Source organism: Babylonia areolata, chromosome 30 (genome assembly GCF_041734735.1).
Source record: "Babylonia areolata isolate BAREFJ2019XMU chromosome 30, ASM4173473v1, whole genome shotgun sequence".
NCBI classification, from domain to species: Eukaryota; Metazoa; Mollusca; class Gastropoda; order Neogastropoda; family Buccinidae; genus Babylonia; species Babylonia areolata.
In genome coordinates this window covers 3,851,394-3,862,666 of record NC_134905.1, presented here as the reverse complement: position 1 = coordinate 3,862,666, position 11,273 = coordinate 3,851,394, and the positions used below count along the sequence as shown (strand labels likewise).

At 42.6% G+C, this 11,273-nt stretch overlaps 1 protein-coding gene across 8 annotated transcripts in view; it reads left to right on the top strand.

Moving 5' to 3' along the window:
* The window catches only part of LOC143275326 (filamin-A-like), a 218,166-nt gene that overhangs the window by 194,235 nt on the left and 12,658 nt on the right, over nucleotides 1-11,273 (top strand). For all 8 annotated transcript variants that reach the window (XM_076579343.1, XM_076579345.1, XM_076579346.1 and 5 more), the window contains 6 exons: nucleotides 1-104; nucleotides 2,687-2,812; nucleotides 4,514-4,660; nucleotides 6,836-6,940; nucleotides 9,293-9,472; nucleotides 10,435-10,598. The exon at nucleotides 1-104 is cut by the window's left edge and continues 40 nt beyond it. In XM_076579343.1, coding sequence (XP_076435458.1) covers nucleotides 1-104; nucleotides 2,687-2,812; nucleotides 4,514-4,660; nucleotides 6,836-6,940; nucleotides 9,293-9,472; nucleotides 10,435-10,598 — 826 coding nt within the window. The remainder of the gene's footprint in view (nucleotides 105-2,686; nucleotides 2,813-4,513; nucleotides 4,661-6,835; nucleotides 6,941-9,292; nucleotides 9,473-10,434; nucleotides 10,599-11,273) is intronic.

The window sequence follows — 11,273 nt, the reverse complement described above, 5'->3', positions numbered from 1 at the left end:
CCCTGCCTACGGCGATGGCCTTCACCGCGGGGAGGAGGACAAGGCCGCGACCTTCTTCATCGACGCTCGTGGCATGACGGGAGAGCCCTTCGTCCAGGTGGACGGTCAGTGTCTGTTGATTCATTTCTCTGGTTTTCTTTGGTTTCCTTATACCATATATCTATACTCCGAAAACAACGGAAAAGAAAAAAAAAGAAAAACATAGTTCCATTGCCATCCCCACGAAAAAAAAAAAAGAAAAGAAAAAAAGTCGCAACTATTTACTTATCAATTTTTTTTTTTTTTCTAATGTAGTATTCTTTATTTCTTTCTTATGCATGTTTGGTGCATATCTGTTATGCATATGTGGGTGTATGTGTGAATGTGTGTCTCCGTGTTTTACATTTATTTGCTTATTTATCATCATTGTTGTCTTTTTTTTAAAATTTATTTATTTATTTATTTATTATTATTATTACTACTTTTTTATATATTATATTCATTTATTTATTTATTTATGTACGCTTATAGTTGACTTCATCAAGTTTTTGCGCCTTATACATATTATTAGTAGTGGTAGTAGTTATTTTTTTATGTATTTATCTATTATTTGATCACCCCTTATTTTTTTTTTTTTTTTTTTTTTTTTTCTCAAGGCCTGACTAAGCGTGTTGGGTTACGCTGCTGGTCAGGCATCTGCTTGGCAGATGTGGTGTAGCGTATATGGATTTGTCCGAACGCAGTGACGCCTCCTTGAGCTACTGAAACTGAAACTGAAACTATACTCCGTCTCGCCAGCTCCGTTCTTCCTGATACTCGACTTCTCAGGATACCTCACATCAGACATAAGACCTATGGACACAGATCGTTTTCTTTTCAATCGCCAAAGACTTGGTACAAGCTCCCTGATAACCTCCGTCATTCTGATTCCCTCGCATCTTTTAAATCTCATCTCAAAACTCACCTTTTCCCTCAGCAATAAGTTCAATTATGGCAGGTCCACTTCCTTTGCGTTAACTGTGCTTGACTATGTGTGTATACAAATGTATGTGTACATAACTACATGCATGTATATGAATGTGTATTGTGTGTGTATGTGTTTATGCAAGTTTATTTCCTGCCTATGTGTGCATATGTGTTAGGGTAGCTGTTAGATACACATGTATGTATGTATACATTGTGTGTGTGTGTGTAGTCACATTTTGGTGGGTGTATGTAACATTGATGTAATGTTTTATGTTAACAAAGCATTTTTGTAAAGCACCTAGAGCAGATTTCTGGATAGTGTGCTATATAAGTATCCATCATTATTATTATTATTATTACTGTCAGCTGATGAAGGAGCAAAGTACCATTGATTTGATGTGGAGTGATGGCCTAGAGGTAACACGTCTGCCTAGGAAGCGAGAGAATCGAGTTCAAATCATGGCTCAGCCGCCGATGTTTTCTCCCCCTCCACTAGACCTTGAGTGGTGGTCTGGACACTAGTCATTGGGATGAGACGATAAACCAAGGTCCTGTGTGCAGCATGCACTTAGTGCACGTAAAAGAACCCACAGCAACAGAAGGGTTGTTCCTGACAAAACATTCTGTAGAGAAATCCTCTTTGATAGGAAAAGCAAGTAAAACTGCACGCAGGAAAAAAAAAACCCAAAAATGGGTGGCGCTGTAGTGTAGCGACGCGCTCTCCCTGGAGAGAGCAGCCCGAATTTCAGACAAGAGAGAAATACAAATACAAATAAGGCTGATGTAGATACTTATATAGTGCCTATCCTCGGTCGGAGACCAAGCTCTAATCGCTTTACAAACACAGAGTCATTTGCACTACAGGCTGCCTGTCTGGGTAGAGCCGACTTGTTGCTGTCATTGGGGTGCTCATCATTCGTTTCCTGTGTCATCCAATCAGGTTTCAGTCACACACACATATACAGACATGTAGCATGATAGTTTTGTTTATTTACGCTGCCATATAGGCAGCCATACTCCATTTTCGGGGGTTTGCATGCTGGGTATGCCCTTGTTTCCATAACCCATGCTGACATGGATTGCAGGATCTTTAATGTGCATATTTCATACTCAGCATGCGTATGCACACGAAGGGGATTCAGGCACTAGCAGGTCTGCACAACTGTTGACCTGGGAGATTGGAAAAAATCTCCACCCTTAACTCACCAGGCACTGTTACTGAGATTCGAACCCGGGACCCTCAGATAGAAAGTCAACGATTTAACCACATGGTTATTGCGCCCGTCATCATCATCATCATCATTCTCAGCTAATTGTGACAGCATCTTTTTTTTCTGCCGGTCTTGAAGCCAAAATAAACTTTTTTCTATTATCTTTAAAAAAAAAATTTGTAGAGTTTATATGTATCTACTATTTGGTGGTGGTGATGTCCAACCGAGGCACTATATAACTGTCCATATCATATCACATCACAGAGGCAAGGTTGCACTGGCTCTTAGCGCTGCAACCTTGGGGGCTAGTTGGCTGTTGGGAACCATCCCCAACGCCAACTGTCCTAAAATCCTCATAGCCGAGAGAGTTGGGGTGTAACTTGGGGCAAGACACTCTCCACAATAATCAAATCCTAGCCCAGATAGTCAGAACAGCGGCTGCCTCCTCTGCTGTTCTGATGGTCATAGTCGAAGACGACTGACTCTCAGACGTCACATGATGGTGATGTTGGTTTGATGTTGCCGCCTAGGTCCGAACTCCATCGCCAAGTGCAGCATTGAGGCACAGCCTGATGGACAGTACATGGTGACCTACATACCCGTGGAGGTGGGCATGTTCGACGCCCTCGTCAAGTGGAACGGCAAGGAACTGCCAGGTGAGTGGGGCACACCTGTATAAGTGTGGGGGTGTGGGTGTGTATGTGTGAGGGGTGTGTGGGGGTGGTGGTGTGGGTGTGTATGTGAGAGAGAGTGTGTGTGTGTGTGTGCATGTGAGAGTGTGTGTGTGGGTGTGTAAGAGGGGTTTGTGTGTGTGTGTGTGTGTGTGCATGTGAGAGTGTGTGTGTGGGTGTGTAAGAGGGGTTTGTGTGTGTGTGTGTGTGTGTGTGTGTGCATGTGAGAGTGTGTGTGTGGGTGTGTAAGAGGGGTTTGTGTGTGTGTGTGTGCATGTGAGAGTGTGTGTGTGGGTGTGTAAGAGGGGTTTGTGTGTGTGTGTGTGTGTGTGCATGTGAGAGTGTGTGTGTATGCAGCTTCTGTTCAAACGTGTGTGTGTGTGCGTGCATGTGTGGGTGTGTGTGTTTTTACTGTGTGGTGTTTTTGTGTGTTTATGTTGGTGATTGTTATCACATCATTGATGTGTATATGTCCAGGTACCCCTTTCCACCCCAGAAAGTATGCAGCTTCTGTTCAAACGTGTGTGTGTGTGCGTGCATGTGTGTGTGTGCATGCATGTGTGTGTGTGTTTGTGTGTGCAATGCGTGCATGTGTGGGTATGCACAAGTTTTTATATTGATATGCACTTGTATGTATCCTAATTTCTTCAGTATCGGTGTTTGTGTATGTTTTTCAATTTATGTTCGTATCTTGTTATGTAGTATCCCCCCCCCCACCCCCCCCCAATATTCCTTGTGACCATGGTACACTTGGTAATAAAGACATATTCTAATTCTAATTTGTCATCATTATTGATGTGTATATGTTCAGGTTCCCCTTTCCACCTCAAGGTGGTGTGTGTATCATTACTATCATTATCATTATTACTATTATAATGATTATTATTATTATAATTATCATCATCATCATTATCATTGTTGATGTGTATATGTCCAGGTTCCCCGTTCCACCCAAGGTGGTGTGTGTATTATTATCATTATCATTATCACTGTTATAATGATTGTTATTTCTATCATTATTACTATTATGATGATTATTGACTCACTTGTGTAAACAAAGTGAGTCTATGTTTTAACCCGGTGTTCGGTTGTCTGTGTGTGTGTGTCTGTGTGTCCTTGGTAAACTTTAACATTGACATTTTCTCTGCAAATGCTTTGTCAGTTGACACCAAATTAGGCATAAAAATAGGAAAAATTCAGTTCTTTCCAGTCATCTTGTTTAAAACAATATTGCACCTCTGGGATGGGCACAAAAAAATTTTAAAAATGAAGCCTAATTATATGCAAACTGCATTTACTGTTATATTTATATTTTTTCTATTCTCTAAACTTGGCACTTTGATCTGACATTCTGACCCAACAACAAGAGTCATTATTATCATTTTCTGTTCAAACAGGAACTTCTTTTGCTCAGCATGGAAGTTTTATTTATTTTGCAAACGTTTTGGTGCAGAGGGTAAAAAAGGGAAATTACTCTGTAATTAATGCTAGGGGACTTAATTTGCTTTAAACTGATCTTTCTCATCTTAAACATTACATTTTGAAATTATACTCAGTACATAAAAAGCTTGGATTTTTTATTATTTTTTTAAGTGCATCACAAGTGAGTCTTGAAGGCCTTGCCTCTCTTGTTATTATTGTCATTATCATCATCATCATTATCATTGTTGATGTGTACGTGTCCAGGTTCCCCATTCCACCCCAAGGTGGTGTGTGCACGCAAGGTGCAGGTGGTTGGCGGGTGGCAGCACTACATGGACAGCAAGGAACGCATCCACCTGGTTGTCAACGAGGAGAAGAACATCCCCTTCGAGGTCGCCGAGGCTGGTCCAGGTACGCCCTCTTTTTGTTCGTTCGTTTGTTCGTTTGTTTGCCAGGGTGCATCGTCTGTTTGTTTGTTGGTTTGTTTTGCTGGGTACGTTGTTTGTTTATTTGTTTGACGGGCGCAATAGCCGAGTGGTTAAAGCGTTGGACTGTCAATCTGAGGGTCCCAGGTTCGAATCACGGTGACGGTGCCTGGTGGGTAAAGGGTGGAGATTTTTACGATCTCCCAGGTCAACATATGTGCAGACCTGCTAGTGCCTGAACCCCCTTCGTGTGTATATGCAAGCAGAAGATCAGATACGCACGTTAAAGATCCTGTAATCCATGTCAGCGTTCGGTGGGTTATGGAAACAAGAACATACCCAGCATGCACACCCCCGAAAACGGAGTATGCCTGCCTACATGGCGGGGTAAAAACGGTCATACACGTAAAAGCCCACTTGTGCACATACGAGTGAACACAGAAGAAGAAGAAGTTTATTTGTTTGTTTGTTTTTCTGTTCTGGGTCGGAGTAATAGGGAGGATCTGCAGACCCACTTTTCGTCTGATTTCCGTGGGGATTCCCCAGTTATTTTTAGCGAGAACCGCGTGTGCATTTGCATCTGCATTTCACATGTTTTTGTTGTTTTTTTCTAGGTCACCGAAAGGCTGAAATTTTGTCATGAAAATTGCTGTCCTGACAAAAGAATGTTGAAGGAGAATTTTGTCTTTTTGACGTTGTTTTCAGTGACTGTTTAACGTCACTTTGTGTTTTTTTTTCCTCTGGTTTTAATAACTGATGGGTAATCATCCTTGAGATCGCCCCTTTACAGTTTGCTGGGCTATGAATTGCCCAACACTCGGCTTATATCACAGATTGACATAAGTTTACATTTGGGCCAACAGCAAAGTGAGAGCTGTATTATCAATGGTTTCTCCAGTCAATGGGGAAACCATTTACAGCTTAGTCTTTTTGTGAAGGACTATGACTCTCAAACTAGGAGGCAAAATTGCACTGGCTCTTAGTGCTGCAGCCTTGTGGGCTAGTTGGCCTTTGGGAACCATCCCAACACCGACTGTCCTAAGAGAGTGGGGATGTACTTGGGCAAGACACTCTCCACTATAATCCAATTCTAGCCCAAATAGTCGGAACAGCAGTTGCCTCCTCTGCCGTTCTGATGGTCATAGTCGGACATGACTGACTATCATATATATGGGCTATGAATAGTATGATCATGAGTCATTTGACATAAGATGATGTCACATGATTTATATTGAGTATGATGATATGATTCATGTGATGTTTAATGGTGGTGATAATGATGGTGGTGATGAGGATGAGGATGATAATATTGATGATATGATTCATGTGATGTTTAATGGTGGTGATAATGATAATGGTGATGATGAGGATGATGACGATAATATTGATGATTATGATGATATGAGTCATGTGATGTTTAATGATGATAATCATGTTGGTGATGATGATGATGATGATATTGATGATGATGATATTGGTGACAATGTTGTTATTGATGATAATGATGACAAAGACGATGATAATAAGGAGAGTCAGTCATACAACATAGAGGAGAGAGAGACAGAGAAAGGCCAAGAGAAAGTAAATTTCACAAAATATGTGAAGAAGGAATTCTAACCATTTGAAAGCCGAAAGATACTGAAATCTGTTTGGAATTACTGAAAATAAAGACTACTCTGTCGACATGCACAGTACCCAAATGGTTAAAGCGTTGAACTTTCAACCTGAGGGTCCCGGGTTCGAATCACAGTGACGGTGCATGGTGGGTAAAGGGTGGAGATTTTTCCGATCTCCCAGGTCAGCATATGTGCAGACCTGCCAGTGCCCAAACCCCCTTCGTGTGTATATGCACGCAGAAGATCAAATGCGCACGTTAAAGATCCTGTAATCCATGTCAGCGTTTGGTGGGTTATGGAAACAAGAACAAACCAAGCATGCACACCCCCGAAAGCAGAGTATGGCTGCCTACATGACGGGTTAAAAAGTATATATGGGTGAACGTGGGAGTTGCAACCCACGAACGCAGAAGAAGAAAGAAGAAGACTGCTCCTTTAAAGAAAAACAAAAGATACTAAAACCTGTCAGGAATTACCGAAAATAAAGACTACCCAGTCAAAGCAACAAAAACAACAGTCACGTGACAGGGTTTTCCATCCAACAGGCAAGCTGACGGCAGAGGTCAAAGGTCCCAGCGGACTGATCCCAGTGACGGTGGACGACAGCACCGTGGGTCGGAGTACCGTGGTCTTCACTCCGCGCGAAGAGGGTCAGTGGGTCCGGGGGACTGGGTTCGGGTCTACGCTCATGCTTGCCTTACACCACAGATTTACATATTGCAAGCAGAAGATCAAATAATGCACACGTTAAAGATTTTGTCATCCATGTCAGTGTTTGTTGGGTTATGGAAACAAGAACATAGCCAGCATGCACCCCTGAAAACACAGTATGGCTGCCTACATGGAAGGGTAAAAATGGTCATACACGTTGACCTGCTAATGCCTGAACCCCCTTCGTGTGTGTATGCAAGCAGAAGATCAAATACGCACGTTAAAGATCCTGTAATCCATGTCAGCGTTCAGTGGGTTATGGAAACAAGAACATACCCAGCATGCACACCCCCGAAAACAGAGTATGGCTGCCTACATGGCGGGGTAAAAACGGTCATACACGTAAAAGCCCACTCGTGTGCATACGAGTGAACGCAGAAGAAGAAGAAGAAGGTCATACACGTAAAAGCCCGTACGAGTGAACATGGGAGTTGCAGTCCACAAACAAAGAGGAAGACGTAAACTTACAGTTGGGCCAACAGCAAAGAGAGAGAGCTGCATGATCAGTAGTGTCTCCATTGCAAGGGGAAGTCATTTACAGCTACAGAATGCTACTGAAATGCAATTTTATTTTAATTCCCCTCTTTTTTAAATGCCAAGAACAGATGGAATTCAAAATCAGTGTTTGATATGAATGTAGAGTGACGTTATTGCTCCTGTGAGGGTATAAAGAACTAATCTGTTTAAAAGGCTCGCTTGTGTAAAGAACTCACCTTTGTAAAGAACTCACCTGTTGAAAGACTCAGATGACGGGCGCAATAGCCGAGTGGTTAAAGCGTTGGACTTTCAATCTCAGGGTCCCGGGTTCGAATCACGGTGACGGCGCCTGGTGAGTAAAGGGTGGAGATTTTTACAATCTCACAGGTCAGCATGTGCTGACCTGCTAGTGCCTGAACTTTCTTCATGTGTATACGCATGCAGAAGATCAAATACGCACGTTAAAGATCCTGTAATCCATGTCAGTGTTCGGTGGGTTATGGAAACAAGAACATTCCCAGCATGCACACCCCCGAAAAAGGAGTATGGCTGCCTGCATGGCGGGTTAAAAATGGTCATACACGTAAAAGCCCACTTGCGCATATATGAGTGAACGTGGGAGTTGCAGCCCATGAACGTAGAAGAAGAAAGACTCACCTGTGTAAAGACTCACCTTTGTAAAGAACTCATCTGTTGAAAGACTCACCTGTGTAAACACTCACCTTTGTAAAGAACTCACCTTTGTAAAGAACTCACCTGTGTAAAGACTCACCTTTGTAAAGAACTCACCTTTGTAAAGAACTCACCTGTTGAAAGACTCACCTGTGTAAAGACTCACCTTTGTAAAGAACTCACCCGTGTAAAGAACTCACCTTTGTAAAGAACTCACCTGTTGAAAGACTCACCTGTGTAAAGACTCACCTTTGTAAAGAACTCACCTGTTGAAAGACTCACCTGTGTAAAGACTCACCTTTGTAAAGAACTCACCTGTTGAAAGACTCACCTGTGTAAAGACTCACCTTTGTAAAGAACTCATCTGTTAAGACTCACCTGTGTAAACACTCACCTTTGTAAAGAACTCACCTGTGTAACGAATTCACCTGTGTAAAGACTCACCTTTGTAAAGAACTCACCTGTTGAAAGACTCACCTGTGTAAAGACTCACCTTTGTAAAGAACTCACCTTTGTAAAGAACTCACCTGTTGAAAGACTCACCTGTGTAAAGACTCAACTTTGTAAAGAACTCACCTGTGTAAAGAACTCACCTTTGTAAAGAACTCACCTGTGTAAAGAGCTCACCTTTGTAAAGAACTCACCTTTGTAAAGAACTCACCTGTGTAAAGACTCACCTTTGTAAAGAACTCACCTGTGTAAAGACTCACCTTTGTAAAGAACTCACCTGTTGAAAGACTCACCTGTGTAAACACTCACCTTTGTGAAGAACTCACCTGTTGAAAGACTCACCTGTGTAAACACTCACCTTTGTAAAGAACTCACCTGTGTAAAGAATTCACCTGTGTAAAGACTCACCTTTGTAAAGAACTCACCTGTTGAAAGACTCACCTGTGTAAACACTCACCTTTGTAAAGAACTCATCTGTTGAAAGACTTACCTGTGTAAACACTCACCTTTGTAAAGAACTCATCTGTTGAAAGACTCACCTGTGTAAAGACTCACCTTTGTAAAGAACTCACCTGTGTAAAGACTCACCTTTGTAAAGAACTCACCTGTGTAAAGACTCATCTTTGTAAAGAAGTTACCTGTGTAAAGAGTCACCTTTTGGTAACCCCCCCCCCCACTCCCCTGTCCTTCAGGTATCCACTCTGTCTACCTGTACTGGTCAGACACCCCCCTGGTCAACTCCCCCTTCCAAGGCTACGCCACCAGCGGTGCCCTTGACCCCAGCAAGGTCATCCTGACAGGTCGTGGGTTGAAGGAAGCCATCGTTCGAGAGGAGGCGGAGTTTATGATTGATGCTTCGCAGGCCGGAACTGGTGAGTTGTATTTCAGGTCAAAGTCCACGCAGTGATGTTATTTGGGAAAGCTTGTGTATACAGTTGATGTGATATGTATGAGAAGATTTTGCTTCATAGCAATTTGGAACGATCGAATAAGGTGCGTGAGCGAACTAAGCAGCACTGAGTTTGCTTATTGTGTTTGTATTTGTATTTCTTTTTTATCACAACAGATTTCTCTGTGTGAAATTCGGGCTGCTGTCCCCAGGGAGAGTGAGTCGCTATACTACAGCACCACCCATTTTTTTTGTATTTTTTCCTGTGTGCAGTTTTATTTGTTTTTCTTATCGAAGTGGATTTTTCTACAGAAGTTTGCCAGGAACAAACCCTTTTGTTGCCGTGGGTTCTTTTACGTGTGCTAAGTGCATACTGCACATGGGACCTCGGTTTATCGTCTCATCCGAATGACCAGACCACCATTTAATGTCTAGTGGAGGGGGAGAAAATATCTGTGACTGAGCCAGCACGCTCAGATTCTCTCACTCCCCAGGCGGACGCGTTACCTCCAGGCCATCACTCCACATGTCTTGTCTGTTGTTAAGAATGTTCCTGACTCTACGGTAAACTCCATGTACTTGGGAACTTTCTTAACTCTGAGCAAACTTAGCGCTGTGAATATCGCCTCATGCATCCTGGCTATGGAGTGAGTTCAGTCCTGAAATTCTTCAGAATCTGAAAAAGAAAGTAAATGAATAAATGAATAAAAAAAGCTCTTTTTGCAAACTTAGAATATTCCAGCAATGTTGATCAGGGTTTTAAATCAGCACTCTGCCACTTCTTGTCCTGACCAGTCAATATAAACTTTCTTTCAGTTATACAGTGCCTGAACTGTGCACTCACACACACACACACACACACACACACACACACACACATCACACACACACACACACACACACACACACCTATTTAACATCCACCTGTCTTGATCTCAACACCAGGTGAGCCCGAGGTCCAGCTGACGGGTGTGAGGGCAGAGGTGAACGTGTTTGTGACGCCCCTGGGCGGAGGGAAGTTCCGCTGCACCTACATCCCCGTGGTGCCCGGGGCATACCTCCTCCACATCTCCTGGAACGGCCGCCAGCTCCGGGGGTCTCCCTACAAGGTGAGGGATGGGGAGGGGGGGAGGCAGATGTGGGAGCAGGTGTGGTGCATTTTACACACCCCTGCAATGTTTTTTTTATGCACCTGAAGACTGTTTACTATATTTGAGTAGATTGTGGAAGTGATTAACTTATTCTGTTTATTGAATATGGCATTGTCTAGAATTCTGAAAATCCCAGTAGTGTTAGCAGCGAAACTTATACAGAAGTATGCACACACACACACACACACACACACACACACCAATGTGTCATATTTGCAGATGTCGAATGGAAAGATATATATTTATATATATTAATTCCTCCTGCATTTGTGTGTTCATACAATTTTCAATTCATGTTTGTGCTTTTTATGTAGTATTCTACCCAGCATCCACCACCCACCCTGTTATTCCTTTACTCACTCTGGACGAATAGTTTTCTCCCTTGCTTTTCCCTACAGACGACCCATTTGTTAGGGTTAGGAAAAAAAAATCACAAAAAATAAAAAAACATAAAGTAACTGAATGAAGCTCAATGTACTTGACCCACTGACCCCTCTCCTCACATCGTGTGAACGCCTACCCCCTTCCCTCTTCACTGCTCTCAGAAGCTGAGTCACTGTCAGTACCTTCTTGCTGGTAGCTTTCTTCATTGCAGATACTTTATTCAATGTCATCATCCTTGTCGATGTTGAA